Here is a 21,905-nt window from a genome sequence, read left to right on the forward strand (position 1 = left end):
AGGAGTTTTTAAAGAGACAGAGGCCCAATTTGAAATCGTTAAGTTACAAATTGAAATTTCTTTTGAGTCATATTTGATTTGTATATCATTGTTACAAAACTGAAGGTAACTTAGTTATGGCATTATATGGATGGAAAATACATAATATTGCCCCTTTAAATTAAACTGTGTGACTACAGTATAACCTGAACCATGAAAGGACTCCTCCATGCTTGTACATGGCACCTCATCCAGGCAATCCATCCACAGATGCATCCATAAATGTCCTCAGACATCCCATAATAACTGCTGTGGCTTCCACCAGTGGGGGTCCAATAAAACAGAGACTTTTCTGGTTCAGACTCTCCAGCTCTCCGCCGTCTCCTCCCCTCCTCTTCCTCCTCCCCCAGTCTGCGGGTCTTATGATAGCCGAACTGAGACGGGCTGAGGCAAAGCTTCAAACAGTCCTGCCAAGCCCACACGGGTCAGGCCCCCTTCACTTTCATTCAGCCTGTCAGGCCCTAAATCACTTCCCACTTCATTAGTAAAGGACATTTGTTTTTCCTTCACCCCCACATCGAATTCCTTTCAAACCGCTGCCAGACTTTAATCACGACATTCCCCCGTTGGTCAGCACCCGTCCTCACTGACCCATGAGGCATATTTCTCCTGTGAACCTTCTTTTAAACGTGTCCGTGCTGAAAGCGCAGAATGAGAAGTTCCCAGGTCCATGCGAGCCCACCGAGGCTGAGGGTTCATTGTCACAGTTCGTGTATTCATCCGACTTTATAGATTGAGAGTACTTGTGCAGGAACACTTGATTTTTCCTTCATTTTCTCACAAACTATGCATTCTATGAGGATTTTCTGCAACAGACAGAGACAAGGTAATGCAACACACAAATGTGAAGTGGGTTGAAGATGATACATGTGAACCTAATAATAATAAAAAAAAGAAAAGTGTGGCATGCATTTTTGTTTTTTTTTATGAAGACGAGGAACTGTCAGAAATTATTGACTAAAAAAAAACTTAGAAGCTGCAGAAAATGAATACTAGATTGATGTTGTATGTTTTGTACAATGAACCAAAACATACACCCAGATTTATATTTATATGATTAAATGGCCCAGTCAAAGTCCTGACCATAATTTAATTGGGAAAAGTTGAAAACTGACATTTACAAATGCTCTCCATCTAATAAGTTCCAGTCTCTAGATGTGCAAATGTTCAATGTAAATGTACAACACAGTTTATATATATATATATATATATATATATATTTTTTAGTAAAACGTGTATCATTTTCTCTGAACTTCAAAGCTATGCATCGGTCTCTGTTGGTCCATAAGATCTTAATAAAATATATAAAAAATACACGTGACGTGATAAAATGTTAAAACGTCCAAGGGGCCTGAATACGTTACAAAGCCCCTCAGGAACCAGCTTTACGATGTTGGAGTTTCCTGTTTTCAAACTTTTCCTATAGCCGATTTTTATGACCCCCTTTGTTGTGTGAAATGATCTCATTCGAATTTATTGACTGTTCTGTTTGCTAGCTTCTGATTTTATTTTCCGTATAATCAGAAAAGCACTTCGTAACATCTGTTTCTAAAAAAAATTGCTTTGAAAAAAATAATTAAAAAATCGGATCCCTATAAATCAAAGGAAAATCACCACGACAATCATTATTTTTCAGAGTTTCCCCAGGCAGTTTATATTTCAACAAGACAGTGGCTTGAGTCCTTAGAAAACGGCTAAATTGGACCTTGAATCAATTTGGCTTGATTAAAAAACATGTTTGAGAAGTTATTTAAAGCCTTACTTTGATGTGGAGACGATCATATCTCCAAAGTCTGAACTGAATCCAAGAGAATTTCCTGATTCTTTAAGAGCAGATGGTAATCTGAGCATGATGGGAACCTTGTAGCAGCTTTGGGAAAACGGCGAGACGTTCGTTGTTAGTGTCAGGACTCTGGGTTTTTATGTTTGGTAGCATTATGTTTTAGTTAACTTTAGGTTAGCCCTTCATGGTCATTTCAGTTTTATTCTTTGAGGTTATTTAGTGTGATTACAATTGCCTTGTCTTCCTTATTTTCAGTTCTTCATTGGGTTTCTAGTTAGATTTATTCTTTAGGTTCTGTTATTCTTCTATGTCTGAGTATATGTTAAGCTTTCTTTAGTGATTATAGTTTATTTTTATTTAATCCTCCTAGTTATTCCTTATTTCAGCCTCCCTGTAGTGTTTCTAGTAATGTTTATTTCTGAGTTATTTTTCATCAGTTTACCTTTCTTTAGTAGTTCCAGTTAAGTTATTTCTTAAGTCCTTCTAGTTTTTCCCAGTAGTGTTTATAGCTTTTTTTTATTTTGTCTCTTTAGGTTTAGTTTGCCTTTTGTCTGAATCTATGTCCATCCTTCTTTAGCAATATCTAGTTAAGTTATTTCTTTGTTTAGTCCTTCTAGTCACCCTAGCTCTATGTCCTTAGTTCTTATTGTTAGATCAGCATTCTTTCTGTTTAGGTTTGTTTATGTTTTTCCCTCATGCCTTTTTGTCTTCTAGTTGATCAGATTTTCTTTAGTATTAGTATTCCTTTAGTTTTAGAAGTATTTTCAGCTCCCTGTTGTTTCCTCCCTGTTTTTCCCAGTATGTTTCCTTAGCGTTCCAGTGCCATCTTCTCCCCGCCCCTCAGCTAGCTCCTGTGCCAACTACTCACACCTGCAATCAGTTATCTCATTAGGTCCATTGTTCCATTTATTACCTGCCAGTATTTAAGCTCTCCTGCCCCAGTCACAACCTGCCAGTCTGTCTTGTTACCCTGCTTATCTCCATGCTCATCATCCCCCCTGCAGTGCCCGTGTTCCTTAGTATCTCTTCGTGTCTCAGTTTTGGATTTGCTTTGGTTTGTTTTTGCGTTTCCCTTGGATGTTCATTTTTTGTAAGTTGGACTCTGATTTTGTTAATTAAATTTTCTAAACCGTACCACGTCTTTACGTGCTGCTTTTGGGTCCACCACACCAGATCATGACAGGAGTTTCTTACTATAAACCAACAGTTGTCCGTGGCTATTAATGATTTCCTACACACTTTAAACTCGGACTATGTTCAGACTTTCCTCTGCACCTCTGCAAACAAGGACAGACTCCCAATTATACATCGTTGGCCTTGCGTGTCAAGCAAACATTTAGCTGAAAACTTTCAAAAGCTTTAAAAGGAAAGTTGCTGAACCACAGAGCATCTGTGGAGAGACTTAAAAAGACTTCCCTAATCTGCTTATTCTTGACTGTTCACGTCTGAAAGAACGGGGAAACAAAAGCTTACAAAATTCACATCAAGCACACAGGTTCATTCCCCCAAAAGACATACGGGTTTAATTGAGGCCTAACAAAAGCATCTGAATTTCTATATTTATGTAACAGATTAACAAAACCTTCCAAACACCTGCTTTTGCTTTGTCATTGTGGAAAATGTGTGGTGAGAATATTCCTTTTGGAACAAGCAAAGGGCATGATGAGAAAAATGTGGACGGTTCTTAAAAACTTCTAGATGGACTGTAATGTCCAACAGGAGGGGAGTTATATAATAGTGGGTGGGTTTTTTTTTGGTTTTGAGTGGCCCCAATTTAAAATTTTTTATGAGTTTTATAGCCCTCATCCTCCCTCCTTGTCATGTTTCTCCTCTATAACAGACGTATCTTAATTAGAGATGTGCTCTTCATCCTTCACTCATCGGCATCTTTCTCTTATTGCTTCTCCCTTTCCAATCTTCGACTGTGGCCTCCTCCCCTGCAGCTCCTGCAGGACGTCCAGGCCTCAGAGGGCCAGGTGGTGGTTCTGGAGTGCAGGGTCCGTGGAAGCCCTCCCCTCCAGGTCCAATGGTACCGGCAGGGGAACGAGATTCTGGACTCACCCGATTTCAGGATTCTACAAAAAAGTGAGACATTTCCAAGCTTGACGAAGCTCAGTAACTTTCAGACGTGTGCTGACTGATAGTTGTTTTTTTTTTTTCTCCTCTCCTGCGCTGACTGAACACATCAGAGCCTCGGTCTGCAGCTGAGGCAGGTACGTTGCCTCAGGCGCTTGCAGCTACATTCATGTTTAACACATCCAGGTTAAATAAGCAATGGACTGGCAGCTTTGTCTGGGGATTTAATCTTGATTTCGTCATGACGACAGTGTATCGCTGCAGTCAAAAGGGAGTCCCATCTATTAATAACGTTAAATCACATATTTCCCACCTGTGTGACTCCATGTTTAACTCGGGCTGTGAGTCAGAGAGACATTCCCAAACATCTGTGTGTCTGTCTGCTAGCTTGTCTTCTACACTCTGTTCGTCTGACTCATCAGTCTACCTGAGATAACCATCATCCTTGTCATTTCTGTGTGTGACTCGGTCGTCGTCTTGTCGTATTTCTCTGACCTCATTACAAACAAATGTACTTATGGCGGCGATGATTTATTTCAGAGGAGATCTGCACCTTGGTGATCGCCGAGGCTTTTCCAGAGGATGGAGGTCTGTTCTTCTGCAAGGCGTCTAACGCTTTTGGCTCCGTCAGCAGCACGGCCCAGCTGATCGTGAATCCAGGTGCGTCCAGCGCACAGTCAAAGAGATGGTCAAACTTCACAGGGGCAAAACCGTACCATGAGATGTGGTGTCTGTTTAATTAAATTAATTTACAAGGTAAACTACAGAGAACTTGAACAGAGCAAAAAAAAAAAAACTTTAATAATTGTACTCCTTTCCTTTTCCATTTTCTGGTTTAAGGTGCTGTATAGTCATTAAAATAAAATAAAAATTTCAAGCTTCCATAACAGATTTCAATAGATAATAGGTTAATTCTGGTGTTTTTTTAAAAGAGCAGCTTAACCAAGTAGGCTAGATCACTTGGTTAAGCTTCTAAGATAAACATAAGGATAGGATATTGTTGTTTTTAATCATTCATTTAAAGCATAGATGTTAGAAAAGTCTTAAAGCTACTGAAACAAACAGTAAAACACAAATGACAGAGTTAATGTAATCCCACAGGCGATCTTCTGGCTAGCAAGTTAAGCTAACGGCTAGTTATGATTTAGCTAACACACATGCCATCTTTCTTCTGGGTTAAAAATAATTTAAAGAACATAAATGAATGATTTTTTTTACACAAAGGTTATGCAAGCTCCAGTCCTTCATTGACTTGCAGCTTTTAAATATCTTTTCAACACACCTGAGTAACAGAATTAGGTTACTGTCAGGAATCTGTAATAACACAACATGTCCTCAAAGAGAACAATACATTTATGATTTCGAGAGCTATATCGTTCAGCTTCCAGAATGTGTCCAACCCCAGAAAGAGCAGTACTTTAATATTACCACAAATATACTTTCTTTAGGTTGTCGGGCAAAAAAAAAAAGAAAAAAAGATTAAGTTCAATGTTTTCAGAAATTATATACGGTACTCACAAACTGTGTCTGGAGGTTCCTTCAATTTTTAAGTGAGAGAAGTAATTGTATTAAATTTCTTAATTGAAGGTTTTAACTGAAGATTGAACATCTAAGATAAAATTCAGTTATTTGAGTCATTTTTAGGAAGTTTTGGCATGGCTATAATGCTAAAATCCAGCTAACTTCAGTAGTTGTTTGCTGAAGATCGAGCTGGTTGGGTTTACTCATATTGTCAAGATGTATCTCAGTGACCATCTCCTCGGACTTAACTTAATTATGTTAAGTCTGTATAGAAAAAAGAGAGTTAAACTAGACACAACTATTTCTGTGTATATTATCACAAACAGAGCTGTTGGTACAGTGCAGGATTCACCACACAGTGTAAAGGAAAGGCTGAATAAACAGGGATTGCATCAGCCTGACTGGACCCAGCTGTCGCCCCATATCAGACCAGCTGTGATTCACTGTGTTTGTGTTCAATTTCCACTCAGTAATGGTATGTGCAGGTCCAGAGAGAACTAAATATCAAAGTAAGAAAAAAACAAAACACTTTCCACTGTTTGCTTCCCCCAGCAGCTGAGGACTCATCAAGTAATGGCATGTCTGGCGATAGTTCAGGATTTGAGGATGCGGCCTCCTTCCCTCCTCCGCCTCCTCCTCCTTCGCCACCACCCACCGAGATCAGCCTCCTGGAGTTGCCGCCTAAGGCGCTGCCTCAGCCCGGTTTAGACGCGTTCCGTGTCAATGAGCTGGAGTTGTGGCCCAGTGCGTCCGTTCCCCCTCTGGTGCAAATTAGCTCAGAGGTAGAAGACGGGGACAAGGAGAGAGGGCAGGAACCTCTACAGAACGGCCAACACCCACCGTCACCTCCAAGCTTACCTAAAGACGCCCCACTCCCACCGCCACCTCCTCCTCTGCCACTGTCAGAACCGGCAGCAGCAGACATCCAGGTCACGCCCTCAAGTCAAACCCACATCGTACGAGATTCTCCTCCGAGCCAGGGCAAGCTGTCTCCATCCCCCGGGAAAGATGGTCCTCCGATCCCTACCAAGCCAAAACCAAAGCTGTGAGTACTTGTCATTCCTGGTATGGCTGCGTCCCAGAGGAAGGTTGGATAGCAGGGCTGAGAGTCTGACTGGGAGGACTGGGAGGACTGTCTGAGGGGGAAATGATGTTGTTGTCTCTCTGCTTTGTCAAAAGGGTCCACAGGGGGAAATCCCAGACCTTTTGGAGAAGAAAGCATTATCTTTATGTTGGTGTCAGTAGCTGCGTTTCCATTACAAATCTGCACAAAAGTTTGTCGATATTCTACTAATGGTGGAAAAACCCCCACAATTTCACAATTGCTGTGTTTCCATTAAATAAGAAAAGCAATTAAAATCACACGTGAATAAGTTTGTTCACGTGACAGGTCATTAAAAAACATGGCGCGCCGCCATCCTCCTCCCACTTCCTGTTGTCTTCTTCATCTTTTCTGCCGGTGGTAACGTCCGGCTGTTGATCACATGACCTGTGTGACGTGACAAAAGTGTTTCCATTGCAGTTTTGCAAAATGCACTAACTTCAATATGGTCAATAAACTACCTTATCGTAGCACAAGAACTTTTTATCTTTTTTTTTTTTCCCAAAAAATTTCCTTGTTTCCATTAAGTGAATTTGTTTTCATAATTCCAATTTGTGCAAGTTTAAGGTCAGTGGAAACGCAGCTTGTGTCTGTAACAGATCTCTGTGCTTCTTCTGGATGGCTCCCATTGTATCCTTGTGACCTCGCTGTGCATGCACGTCCCAGGATTCGGCTATTGTGTTTTTTATTCCTGAGGTAGAGTGTCGCTGTCATTTTAGAAGAGCTGAGCAGTAAATGGTTTTCTTTCTGTAGTAATCAGGCCTTGTCTTAACCATCCTACCACACCTTTCCTTTTTTTTTATTGTAAGAATAAAGTGAAAAACTGAGGACAATAAGGAGCAAAGGAAAGACGTGAGGAAGAGAGGTCTGATGTGAAACCAAACTCCACATTCAGAATAAACCATTATGTGGTTAGCCTTTTAATCCCTCAGGCTTTCCGGATGCCTCGCTGATACATGCTTGAATATTTGCTGATGAGTTCTTTACTGGTTTGAAGTTATTCATTAAAGTAGCTAGTCTATGTTTGTTTTCCAGACATTATAGGATTTTTCTTTTGATTTGTTGGCAAGTGAGACACGGTTGGTTTTCTCTTTAGTACATTCTGTGATATTCTAACTAAGTGATAAATATTGTTCTGCTCCATACAAGATGGAAGATAAAACCTAACAACTTTAAACAAGTTTTCCTTTAAACAACTTTAAAGGAATAGTTCAGATGTTTTTAAAGTTGAGCTCTATGAAGTCACCATCAATAGTGATTCCCTCATAGATTTCATAGATGCATGTAAAGGGAATCGTTTTTTCAGCTTGTGTAACTTTTAATGTACAGAATGGATACTTGCAGCCTTAATTAACTCTTCCAGACAGTGATAGTCCTATCTAGGCCTGGGTAGAATATTCTTTTCTGAAAATGTTTAAAAAAAATAATGTTTGAAAGAATGATTCCTTAGTAATAATGACGTATCACAAACAAACATGTCCTAAACTCCTCCACGCTTGAAGACATCATGACTGTGTACTCTGAGTCAGTGCAGAGACGCCATGACTAAATGATGGGGCAACTAAGAGAGAGAGGGAACCGACACCAAGTGAGAGCGAATTTATTAAGTCTGGATCAACTCTGTTGAAACTCTGTGACGTTATTTTGAGGGAGACATTAAATTGCTTGATCACTTGATAATGAGTCCTATGAAAATGACACCTGGAAAAGCATAGCAACACCTGTGACCTTGATACTCAGATGACAGCCTGTTGGGAAATACAAAGTGAATTCCCCTGTTTACTGAACTCATGTAGCACTGATTAGCTGTTAGCATATTCCACCACCTGAAGGGTTTTATTCTAATTTCTACAAACTCACTGCAATTTAACATTTCTCCGGTACAATTAAGTAAACTGTTATTGCTAGTAATTTCACCAAAAAGCGCTTCTGAACTATCTGAACTATCCCTTTAAATTTTGTCTACTACTTTTTCAAAACTGAAGCATGTAGCTTGATCCCTTTTAGTCATGGTTGCAGTCGACGTTTCAGGAGGAACTTTAACCTTTTATGTTGCGTTTTAAGAAAAAAACCTACATTTTCTACCTAAATCATACATTTGAACCTCTGCCCAGCTGCTGCTGATGATCACCTTGCCATGATTCTCGGCTCTATTTGTCCCTGCATGCGCTCCAGATTGCTGCTTATGGGTGCATCCATGTACTGAAAACGTTGTGACTTGATAACTCTGTGCTTCCAGAGCTGACAATATTGAGGAGAAGACTGAAAGCGCCAGGTAATTATTTTGTCGTGTCTGTGATGCTGTCAGCAGCATTTATCTGTGGTTATGGAGAATGCGTTTGTAAAAGCACAATGGAATTTCTTTAGAAGCAATCAAGTTTCGATAAACCTTTTATTTAGCTCTGATTTTTATAGATATGGACATTTTTAGGAAGCTTTTGTGTGAATTCAGGAGGTTACATCTGAGAAAGTTAGACATTAAGAAAATGACCTCGTGCGTAAAGCTGCGTTTACAGTTTAATAATTCACCAGAGTTATATTACGACTGCATACTTTGGACAAGGCACAACATCTGACTTAGTTGCGTGACAAACCCTGCGCAACAAAAAGTCTTATCTGTTTATTTTTTCACAGATAATAAAGCCAGGATGTTCAGGGATTTTTTTCTTCTTATTGGCTTAAATACTTGTGTTCTTTTTCCATAACAACACACTAAAACAATCGGCCTCCGACGTCGAAGAAATTTGCGTCGCCCCCCATCTTCTGCCCCATTACATTGTTTCCTTGCTTAATGAAAACAGCAGCACCGCCATTAACCAAAGGTCATGTTTCTGCAGCACTGCGCTTATGAACAGTGGCCGACTGTAACCAATCTGAAGCTTATCAGTTCAATCAGATCCTGCTTGTTGTGCGGCACGTCGTCTGCAGGCTTCTTCTCAGTCAGCTGCTGGGGAACACTCAATATAAACAGGATGTTTTTATCTGAGTTAGCTACACTCATCTTAAGGGCATGTGTCCTTATTTTTAGTATATATATTTTGTATGTAAGAAGGTGGGAAAGGACACAAGTACAATACATCAGCTTGGCTTAGTGTTGGTGAAGATTGATGACCCTCCATGAAGAACACCATCCCTGGGTGGTGATGCGTAACACCACGGCTGTCCAATACAATAAGGTTTTAACAGTCTCCCACTTCGAGTTAATAAGGGCAAGAGTTATTTGTTTCAGAGAGGAAGAGGAAGTTGGGGGGGAAATGTGGTGTCTGACAGCAACACACAACCTAACAGACCGGTACCCTACTCCAGGATTTAAAAGCGCTCTGTGGCATCCCCGGCCTGCCTGTGTTTCATCACAGTGGCTGTTTGTTTGCTTGTTACAAGATTATGATTAGAGAGACAAAAATGTCAGCATTTTCAGAAAGACCGTTGCACTAAAACAGCCTGTCGACCAATTTCATAAATTAGACTATAATTGAAAACTTCATATATTTCAGTAATTTAGTTCACCAAGTAGAATACTTTAAATATAGTAACTACACTGACTGTTTTTAAGAAATTTTCTGTTAAATACGACAATTTTCTGCTTGTAGCTATGTAAACAGGACATTCAATGTTAGAATATTGCATCAGACCAATTAAAAAGCTTAACAAAAAGCACGTGTAATCCACCCTTGAAGGTTGTTTGACTCTGACAAATGATCCTAATTGAAAAGCACACTCTGATGTAATGAATATAATTCTACACTTCTTTGTGTAAAAGCTAGCACCAGTGAATGAAGGGAGCCAATTCCTGCTTTTTTCACAAAATCACTTTGTATTGCACCTGTGTTGGTTTAACTGCATGATGGAGCTAATGGAGCCGTCAGTGTAATAGTCTGAGGACACAGTCAGGCCCACCACTCAGAGAAACTGTAAGGGAAGTTAAAACACTGATTTTAAATCTGTCGTTCATGTGGCTTACACACTGTGAGGGACAAACAAGCCACCGCTGCAGCCAGTTCTGGTGGGTAAACAGTAAGAGGAATGTTTGTAGAGACCAGATATCGATTTAATTTCTTGTTCTGTTTTGTAATATAAAAGTCCTGAGGGAGAGTATCCAGTAGACTTAAGCATACCATACCATCAAGTCCAACTCTGAATAGCACAAAAAAGAAAGAAAGTTCTGGAGAGGCCTACGCAAAACCTGGACATAAATCCAGCTGAGACACAGAGGTGTGGTTGAAACTAGAAAACCCTCCAGATTGGATGAAAGAAAATGTTACAACAAAATATTGATTAAATTTCCCCAGTGATTAAAAAAAAAGAGACAGTTATTACTGTAGTTTGGAGGCTGGACTTAGAATTAGGTATCAGGGCAACTTGCTTTTTCACATGTAGCTGGGTTGGTTTGGATACTTTATTTCAGCATAATTTGTAAAATGCGTTTTGTTTTTATTGAAGTCACCATTCTCTGATATTAAAGTTGGTTTAATCTAAAACATATTAAAGTGAAAAAAGCACAAATAGAAGAAAACTAGGGGTGAAAATACTTTTTGATGGCTTTCATTTTAATCTAAAGTTGATTCTTTCTGGACTTTTTTAAAATTAATGTATCTATACATCACTGGACAATATGGCTGGAAACATAATATGATACAAGAATTTCACATAAACCAACTAAAGGTGATTATTGATTAGTTTTTTGTTCTAAATATCTGAAATACTGCCAAACTGGTGATGTGATCTTTCCTGTTGCATCAACGGTTTTCTGTTGAAACTGCTGCTGCATCAGTTACTCGACAGGCTGTTGCTAGGTAACCAAAGAGTGAGTGAGTTAGTTAACGCCCCCAACCTTGTTTAGCGGGCTGTGAGAGTTCGAACAACTAAAGCCTTTCTTCTGCCTACATCTCCCAGAATGCTGTGTGGTTCTTGATCGGAGTTCAGTGAAATTATTGAATATTGTGCCAGACGTATTATTTACTGATATTTATCACATATCTATCACAATATATATGTTGTTATTGATTTATTGTATGTAAAACTTTTACTTACGAACAACTCGACCCATTGATTGACTTCATAATGGCTTCTCAGCTTGCAGTATTAACAGACAGAAAACCTGCGATTTTTTTATTTTTTTTTGTTTGGCTCGAGTAATGTAGAGGGTTATGGAGCAAGCTTGAGAGGAAGGGACGTACTGCGGGAGACCTGGCCAATGAAAACAGACCTGCTGACTTTTTTTTTTTGTGGGCTGGATAAGGGCAGATGCCAGACATCGGCGGAGGAATCGAGTGAAAGCTGAACTCAAACTTCCCAGGGAGAGACTCGGATTCTCTGCTTGGATCAGAGCTAAGGCACAAAGTCTGGAGAGAAACCAATGACTTTACCACATGCTGGTAGAGACAGGAGTTTCTCATTGACTGCCTTCCCCCCCAGATCATTTCAGTGTTTCTAAGCATAGCCAACAATAATATTTTAAGGTGTGTTCTTTAGTCCGAAATAACACCTTGATTCACAAATTCACAGGCTGCTGATTGCAGGATAAAATGAACGAGCAACACTTTTCTATAGAGACAGTGTTTTCTTCTCAGAAACTGCTGCAGGGTTTAAGCACACAAAGGAAAAGAATGTTTTCTTAACCTAACCCTACTGCTGGGAGCTTGTGTGTTTTGTCATCGAACCAGAAGTTATCTTGTTGTTGGAGGCCAGTTTAATTGTGTGAGCTTGGCAGGAAAACAGGAGAGCATTGCTACTGAATGAAACGGCTTTCGAGCATTGTGAGGCAAAGACGCGGGCGAGGAGACGGCGCTCGGGAGATTTATGACCCTGTTAGATAAGCTGAGTTGTGTTTTCATGATGCAAGACACCAGCTCGCTTTTATTTTGTTCAGCGTTCACCTGAACACTCACCTTGCAGAACGTAAAGTCGCATTACGACAGGCAGGTAACACCTGGAGCTGGTCGTTCTGATTCACATGTGAGCACATGTTTGTGTTTCAGGATGAGGAATCGACACCGACCATGATTTACAGCTCCTGTTTGTAAGGTTTCACTGCAGTTTTTTTTTTTTATTAACATTCTGCTGTGATGGCGTTCTGCTGCCATTACAATACCAATATTGATCATTTGCAATAATCTTGGCTAGAGATATAGGATTATTTGATATTGTTTAGAACGTGAAGCAAAAGATGTTCCATTATTTCTTCTGTTAACTTTATTAGAAAAGAAAAATCTTGGCTTTAAAAACTTGATCAACTTTGAGGCTGTCCCACTTGTTGCTTCCATAAGATCCTAATAAAAGCATCAGCTGGGATTTTCTACTATCTGAGCTTTCAAAATATTCTTGAGCTAAAGTCAAAAGCTGTTTCAAGGCAGGTAGGAAGGTGGCCTAGTTTTTAAAACATAAGTCTTAAACCTGGTGCTCTGATTTGTGTTCTTTCTTTACTCTGAGAACACTTTACATTTTTTATGGCCCAGTTTGTGTTGGCTTATCACATAAAATCCAAATGAAATATTTTTTTTTGTGTGGACTTAATGTGATAAATCAATCACATCCAAATGGGGTAGAAATAAAAAACCTTGGAAGATATTTGAACCCTGTGAATATTGCTGCTCTGCTAAATGATAGAACATTAGAACATGCAAAGACTTTACACTTTGAGTAAAAAAAAAAGCATTTGACAAATTAGGAGGCATACAACTGGAGCAAAACGATAAAGGTGGAGCCAGCAAAACGCTGCCTGAGCATTATATTATAGGTTGGTACAGTCTAACGTCTGGGTGGGCGTCTCTGTGAGCACAAGAGGCAGAGGCAACAATTATCCATTCCTCTGCTTAATCTCTCTTTCATCAGAGCAGGAATCAACACTGACAGTTGAAATGATTCTCTTGCACGGATTTCGCTCCACAAAGTGCTTTTTGTGTACGCGCTGAAGTCTCACTAGCGGCGTAACTGTGGGTTTGTTTTTGACGCAGCACCGCAGTGTGTTCTCTTTTAGCCTGCATGATGAAAAACAGGCACTCTTTAGCACTTAGCAGAACCTCAATTTAGCCGTTTTTTTCCCTTTGCTACACTTATCCTGGTGTTCCGGCAATCATTCAGGTTTTTTTTTTCTTGCTCTTTGGCTGCATGGATACTGAGGTAATGACTGATTGTAATCTGCAGAACTTGGGTGGCTTACATGAAACCAGACATGGGGGGGGGAGAGAGGTTAACTCAAACAGTCGAATGTATACAGTTTGCAGCCCCTGAACCTGATTTACAAATGGTTTAGAGATGATATTTAAAGAGCAGCCTTGGAGAGAAAAGCACAGATGTGTTTGTGTGAATGGAGCGCAGGCATCGCCAGAGCCACTTTATTTTTCTTTCCTTGGTATTTACATCTTGTGTGCCACTGTAAACTTCCCAATCACATTTCAAGAAAACACTGCAACCTCAGCAAATCACCTATAGACCCACTTTAAGAGAGAACAAGGAAGAAACTAAAGAGTTATACAAAGAGGCATTTTGTTTTTGCAAATGAAAGATTTTCTGTTCAGAAAATGTAATGGATGTTGCATGGAGTAGCCCAAACTTAAGATGGCCAAAGTATTGATTCATTACAAAGTACATGTGGATCTAAAATATTATTATTTTGCTTGAGAAAGATGAAGAAGAAGCCAGACCATGAAGTAAATAAGGGAGCAGGAAACTTTTTTGTGTTGTTCCTAGATGTTTTTGTTGTGAAACATGATGGTGGCAGCATCATAATACAATTCAAACGTATCATCTCTGACCACGCTGATATGAACTTTACAAAAACATTATTTCAGTCCAGTCATACATAAGTTCCAATAGATCCTCTAATGTCTGTCTGCACTACTGGACTGGAAGAAGCTGAACGATTAGAACCCAGAGAGAACATTTTTGAGCTCAAGTTAAAGACTGATTTGGTCACAACACAGCAAATGAAGACGAGGTCAATGCATAAACACAGTGTTGATGAAGGCCAAGAATGTCCTAATCAAATTTAACATGACCCCTGCCGCCTGCTGCTTGACCTCGTACCTTTCAATCCAGGTCGGCTGACATAACGGCCATACCTCTGAGATGAAATGATTTCTGCAGTAGTTTCCAGACCTCTTCAGCTCCACAGAGGCTGCTGTCTGGGGAATAGCAAACGCACCGTTTTCACACACAAACACACAGACTGTGGAGTTTCAGCAGAAGATTAGCTGATCTCCGTTTTCCTCCTACGTTTTTTTTTTTTTTTCTTTAAAGAAGCGGAGGGCATTCACTCAATCTGGTGAATATTTTTTGTCTTGTTTTTTTTTCTGAGCAAAATGCTTTGGTTGCCAGGATCTGTCGCATATCTGCGCTGTGACTCAGAGCTTCCCCTCAGCAGTTTGTTTGTGTTTACGAGGTGCAAACTCTAATGAAGTATTAACAGTCACTTTCCTCTCGAGGTGTTGCTTGCGGTTTTGTAGAAAGCAGGAAACATGCGTGTTACAGAACCACATACAGCCGAGACGGCAGGCTTCTCACCAATGGGTTGTCGCCACCGTACGTCTAATTAGAAGCCGCTGAACACCTTACAAGGCCACATGCTTGGTTTTGATTAGCGGTGTTTGGGAAAAGGCAGACAGGAAGCTGGCTCTCGTTTCGTTGGGAGTGAGGTCCGTAAAATCGAATAAAAAGTGAAAAGAAGTCGCAGGAAGCTCGAGGGAAGAAGGGATGAAGATAATTTCACATGGACTTCTGCAGCTGGGGAAGGGGGCCAGTCTATAAAAGGACATGGGAGACACGGGACTGGCTGAGATGGCAGATCAACAAACCGCTGGATTGGTCGGGGAGGCAAGAATGACCCGAGTGGAATGAAGAAACTCTCCAAATAAGGAAGAGATCTGTGGGAGCTGACCTTCAGAGAGACGAGCCAGAGGAGAGGGAGTGATGAAAGGACGAGCGCTGGGATGTGAGGGGAGCGAGAGACGAGGCAGTGTGTGTGTTTGGGGAGTTGACAGCATGGAAACTCAACTACCTCAGAGTCCCCTCCCCAGTATAAAGCGCTGCTGTATGTAAAACGCACAGATAAACACCCACCAACATACAGCACCTTGAATTTGAATTTATTTCATAAGGGACTGAGCTTATTAAAGAGAAAGTATTATGTAAAACCAACTTTTTTGATATTTACATCATGTTATAATATTATTCCCTCATCAAAATCATACCTGGAGTTTTGCTTTTGATTCTTTCATGAACGTTTGAGAAATCCTTTAATCTCCCATGGCAACCATTCAGCTGTGCAAAACGCCTTGGTGGACCTAGCTCCGCCTTCGAGATGGAGTTCGTCCTCAAAGCTACAGTTTCCAAGTTTCCCCCTCACAGAGCAGTCCTCCACCACAACTCCTCCACTCAGCTCCTTCAGACTAGCCATCTGGGTTTATACTGAATGAAGAGGCTAATGGCTAGCCTGATATCGGTCAATTAGCAGCAATTAGCAAACATCTGTTGGAACTGAGCGTCTGCTGAGCTGATAATACGAGCTGCTTCTCAGTGAAACGCTGGTAGAAATGTGGTTAAAGGGCTAACAGAGGAGCCATGTTGTAATGACTTCCTGAAGGCGGAGTTTCAGATCGAGCAGGAGCTTTTAAAGAGACAGAGGCCCAATTTGAACATCCAATTTCTTTTAAGTCATATTTGAAGAATGCAGCATTCTTATAACAACTGAAGGTGACATAGTTACTTGATTGTGCTGCAAAATGACTCTTATTGTGACATAAGAATGTCACAATAAAAGCTGCAAAAGATTTCAGACTGGGCTTGAGTTTCATCTTGTAGCAGGACAGAAGCTTTAAACATACAGCCAGCGCCACAACGAAGCGGTTTAGATGAAATAATATAAACATACATGAAATTATGTTTCTGTGCCTGGATATTGAAACCAAAATTCACAAATACTCTTCATCCAATCTGATTGAGTCAAAGATATTTTGCATAAAGCTATGGGCTAAAATGACTGCAGCAAAAAGCGGTTCCATTAAATACTATGGAATCCCATTTCTGCTATGAAACGAAGCCCAACAGGAAGTCATATTTTCCAGTTCTAAAGTCATATTTACTAGAATAAATGCCATAATTAGAAGAATAAAGTCATAATTTTGGCTTTTAATGTCATAATTTTTATATAAAATGTCATAATTTCAACTTTCAGTTATAATTATGAGGTATGAAGTCATAATTTTGAGTTTCAGTCATTAATGAGATTCAAAGTCATGAAACAGTTTGACTATGTCCCTCATAATTATGACATTGAAAGTCAAAATTATGACTGATTCTCAAAATTTATTTTATTCTTGTAATTATGACTTAAAGTCAAAATAATGAGTTTGTATCCCCATAATTGTGACTCTGAAAGTTGAAAATATGACTTTTTTCTTTCTTTCATGGCGGGAATGAGATTCCATAAAATACTGACTCTGGGGTTGAATACAAATGCATGATGCACTTTTTATATTTATTTGTAACATGTAGAAAACATGTTACACCACATGCTTTAAGGTCCAGACTCACAAAAACCCAACAACATATTGAAACTTGTGGCTGTAACATTAATAAAAAGCCAGAGTCTGCAGGGTGTGAATACTTCTGGACTATATAAACACAGACAGAGGGCGACATTTTTTCCTTCTGAGATCAATGAGCCTGTGATCAGGCCGTAGCTCCAAGTGGTAAATGTGGCTTATCTCCCAATGGACACTCTCAGTTGGTTGACCACACAACTCCCACTTGTGGATCTCAATTAGAGGGCTCTGTAATGGGAACACACTCCAGTCTCATCACACGGCTGTCACCGAGAACAAACACAGACGGAACTCGCTGTGATTCGCCCCACAAAGTCCGTGAATCAGCCCGCGAGGTATGACTCGCTTCGTAGTCGAACGAGACTTCCCCGAGTGGCTGTCTGACCTCCAGCCGGTAACTGGACTGGGCACATACAACACCCCACTGGAGCGCATCCCAGCTCTCCCACCTTCCACTGGTTCTGCCGTGACTCATCAGCCAGCCTGGAACGCGCTGGCTCTAAAAATAGAGCCATAACACACCAGAATAGAAATGAGAAATTTGTAATAACAGGAGCTTTGCTTCATGGCTCAACAATGAGGAAGAAAATCCTTCTCTTGAGAAATACTTGTGGAAATAGTTGTGTGAATATAAAGCAGAACTATACGGTCAGGATGGGAGTGCTCACACACGCCACACAGAGAGTCGGGCTCTTATATTATTCCCACACCCTAAAACAACACACACTGCATAAAGCTATTGTGCTCCATATGCTGGACATGTAGATAACGTCTTCATACACACCTCTAACATATGAGGGGTGATAATAACAGAGAGCTAGTTCTACGCGCCATCAAACCAAAGCTTGCCAATGATTAAAGGGTTAGTCCAAAATCCTGGAAGTGAGATTTTCTTGAAGCAGCGAACATCTTAACTACCGTAGACGACTTTCAATCTCCAGGATCAAGTCATCTGGGTTTATACTGAATGAAGAGGCTAACGACTAGCCTGATATCGGTCAAAACTCTACAGTCTCAAAGAAAAAGGTCCTGTATATGAACATTAGTTTATAAACCTTTTTAAAAGCATCACTGAAACAGATGCTATATAAAGGATAAAGAATATTTAGAAAGGAAACAAACTTTGGTTTAGCCTGGTTTTCCAAAGTGGCAGAGATGTGACATCATATAGTAGCTCAAAAAATGTAGAAATATAAAAGTAAGCACGTTTGTGTGCTATACATCTTATTACACTGCAAAATTCAAGTGTATGAAGTTTTCTTGTTTTTCTCTCATCTTACAGTTTTGTTTTGTAATTTCTGTCAAGTATTTTGACTTTTTGTAAGCGGCTGCTTTCTGGCTCACACTGTGGAGGGGAGGAGCCCACAGAGCCACTGACTCATGCAGAGAGAAAGAAAGAGAGAGAGGGAGAGAAAGGCAGGGAGGCGGCCTGTGTCACTGTCTGGCTGCCCACAGCTATAAAAGCCGCTCTGTACCTGGCAGAGCAACACTGAGACACTGCAGCGGTTCATTCACACCGAAGATCACCACACTAAAGGTAGACTTTTGTTGTTTTTTTTTTTGTTATTCTCTTGTGTCAACTGGGAGTTTATTCTGACAACATTACGCAGACTCTTGGGTTGGAATGGGAGAAAGGGAGGGAAATGGGCTTTTCTGTAACTTTTTAAGAGTTTTACATCAAGTAGAGAAAAGTTTTCAAAAATGTCAACTCCTTTTATTTCTCGTTTTTACTATTCATAGCCTTCATTTTCTTAGGAATCCAAGTTACCAAATGATGATGTAGATTATATACATTTCAATTTTCCTCAGCTTGTGCTGAAATCCTGCACGTTCAGAGTGGCTCTGGTCTTTTTGGAAACACACAGAGGCTTGAGTTTGATACCCGTTCATTTAGGTGAGGCTCATAAAGAGGGAGCCATCCAGGCTGAAGAAACGAGAAGGGGAAAAAGCATCACCAGAAACCCGTTCTCTCTCCAGGCTGGTGTCTGTAACAAACTCAGACTGTGTTTATGTGGCGGGGTTCGTGTGTTTGCCGAGCTCCCCGGCGGAGTCGGATGGATTAGTTAACACAATAGACTCTCCAGAGTGAGAAAGCTCGTGGCTTGCTGCGCTCCAACTCATTTGCTGGCTGATTTCTTCACTTTCTGCATCTCCTCCTCCTCCTCTCCTTCCACTCCTGCTGCTAATCCCATTTGATGGCGATCTCGCCAATCCAAAGAAGAATGTCTTCAGCATTCCTGCAGCAGAGGAAACTCACTTGAACAGAGAATAGGAATAGGAGAATGGATGAAGATGAAGCAGCCTTCATCTGTTTTACTCCTAGATAAAAAAAAAACGCATACGAAGCTTGGGAGCGGGAGGCGATGGTGTAAGATGAGAAAGAAAGAAAGTAGGACAGGGAGAAAGTGTGCGACTGTGAGTTGTTGGTGTGGCTGGAATAAGAAAAGCGCTCTGTGCTTCGCTTTAAAGATTGTAAAACAAAGTAGGGTCGGGGGTGGGGGGGTGAGAAAACAGTCTGCTTCTATTTTATGTGGTGTGTGTGCAATTATAGACATGGGCAAGGGGAGGAGGAGGCAAGAATGGATGGTGGTACCCAGGGAGGAGTGGGGTTGAAAGTAAGTTGAGCCGTTTAGGAGACAAAAAGCTGGAGTAAGACAGAGCAGCAGATGTGAATGCAGTGACTAATGGACTGTAGACGGATGCTTCAAAGTATTTTATTGGGTTTTATGTGACAGACCAACACAAAGTTCTGCAAAAATGGGAAGCAGAAGGTGACGTCTCAAATCTTTCACAGGTTTGATTGTTTTCCATTTTAGCTCCATCCATCATTCCCCACAACTATGACTAGCTTTGAAAAGCCTGATCCTCACAGTATGATGTTGCCTCCATTGTTGTTTCATCTTGGGAGTGGTTGGGGGTTTTTTTTTTTTTTTTTTTGCCACACAGAGTTTTGGAAAAGTTAGATTTTGATCTCTTGTGATTTAAGTTCAATGATTGGCTTCTGGATTTTTGATAATGGAGTACATAGTCATGCCACACTTCTCAGAATTTGTAAAATAAGAAATGAAAACTATGGATTATTTACATGTCATATCACAATTACGCTCCACTTTGAGTATCCTGAAGTTTGGAGTTGTAACTTGGCATCATGTGAAAAAGTTCAAGGGTCAAGAAATCCTTTGAGTCTACACTGCAAAAACACTAAATCCTACCAAGTATCTCCTCTATCTTTCTGAAAAGTTACTTGTAAGTTAGTTTTGCCTTATTTCAAGTGTAGCAAGAAATTTGTACTAAAAACGAGACGGAAAATACTTGGTAGGATTTTGTGTTTTTGCAGTGTCTTAGCTAGAACGTGCTCTGTTTTACTCTGGAGCTAGCTGTCCTAAAATTCATTAGCAATAAACGCCATTTAGACAATAAATGTGTCATAAAACACGTCGCTGTTTTCAGTAAACGTCTAGAAGCTGCTGATGTGACACATTTCTGCAGAACCAGGTGACTGAGGGAGGTCGGACGTCATTCGACCGATCAGCCTTACCAACAGTCCGCCAGTCATTTCACGTATGAGCTCACTCTCTGTGACAGATTAACGGGATTTGCCGCTTCAGGCGAGTTCATGCAGACACACCGCCATGGTGACGCAATGCTCACTGACGGCAAGGCAGCGTTTCAACACAATGAATATGTGAAATCCAGCCAATATCCAGTGGTTTTATTTAGAGGGTATCAGAGTAAAAGGGGGTTTACTACAAATTCGCAGCATGCTTTTCAGGGATTCACTTCGTAATTATGCTCTGCTTTGTATTGAATCTGAATTAAACACATTAAGGGTTGTGGCTTCAACTGTACATGATTCCCACCTCGTGTTTCTGTGACCCTCAAATCCGGTTTCACTTTCCACCATAAATCATTTATGAATAGCAAAGTCCCCGGCGTTACCAGGCCACGGAGGTGTTTGCAGAAACAAATATTCGGAGGTGTAATCCAAACACGCGCTGGTTTTATAAGCTGAAGGCAGGACTCTAGTCTCCCCTCCCTCTTCTGCTTTTAGAGGAGCGCAGGCAGAGACTCGGCTGTCTCCGTGTTGTTGTTGTTTACAGAAGGAAACCCCTCATTAGTGCCGACGTACACTCAACAGCTTCCTGCTCGCTTCCTGTCTTCAGCTGGCGAGGATAATAAAGCGGCTCCATGGTTTATGGCCAGCTGCAGAGCTGGCAGGATCGGACGGCGGATAAAATCCTTCGATGGCTTTCTGCTTACTTGCTCTGGTCCTGAACTGCAAAAACACAAAATGTCAACAAGTACAAAATTACCTAACAAGTCGCTTTTCAGCAAACTATGGGAGCTTATTTTAATATTGATGGAAAAAGTACTAGTGGATTAATCTGCCGAAGGAACATGACAATTTAACTTATAACATGGGGAAAACTTATTACTAGTAGTTTGTTAATCTTAAGGAATTATTGACTTAAAACAAGCTCCTAAATCTTGCTGAAAAGTTACTTGTAAGTTAGTTTAATCTTATTTTATGTGTACTGAGATATTTGCACTACAATCCAGACCAAAACGTTGTGGTAAGACTGTGTTTTTGCAGTGTGAAACGAGGAGTTTTCAGTGCGATGTGGGCCGTTAGAGTTCAAGAAGGCAACAAAGAGCAAACATGGCCTTTTACAACGCCGGGGTCTCCATTTATTAAAGCAACATGCTGCTGCTGCTGGATCTGGGACTTCTCACTGAGCCTGAAACATCACAGCACTGTAAAACTCTCCCTCAGCGATGTTACTGTCAGCCTGCTACAGGGTCCGGTTATTATGCTTTCAGAAATGTGACAGAGATTCCAGTC

General features: G+C 40.6%; 1 protein-coding gene across 5 annotated transcripts in view; it reads left to right on the forward strand.

Annotated features, from left to right (window-relative positions):
- Positions 1-21,905, forward strand: part of palld (palladin, cytoskeletal associated protein) — a 71,149-nt gene that overhangs the window by 28,928 nt on the left and 20,316 nt on the right. For 2 of the 5 annotated variants that reach the window (XM_032571653.1, XM_032571649.1), the window contains exons 7-11: positions 3,766-3,907; positions 4,012-4,035; positions 4,439-4,558; positions 5,972-6,464; positions 8,761-8,796. In XM_032571653.1, the coding sequence (XP_032427544.1) occupies positions 3,766-3,907; positions 4,012-4,035; positions 4,439-4,558; positions 5,972-6,464; positions 8,761-8,796 (815 nt within the window). Of the gene's footprint in view, positions 1-3,765; positions 3,908-4,011; positions 4,036-4,438; positions 4,559-5,971; positions 6,465-8,760; positions 8,797-18,471; positions 18,600-21,905 lie in introns of those variants that run through there. The other 3 variants (XM_032571650.1, XM_032571651.1, XM_032571654.1) reach the window with 3 other exon arrangements.

This window comes from Xiphophorus hellerii, chromosome 9 (genome assembly GCF_003331165.1).
Source record: "Xiphophorus hellerii strain 12219 chromosome 9, Xiphophorus_hellerii-4.1, whole genome shotgun sequence".
Taxonomy (NCBI): Eukaryota; Metazoa; Chordata; class Actinopteri; order Cyprinodontiformes; family Poeciliidae; genus Xiphophorus; species Xiphophorus hellerii.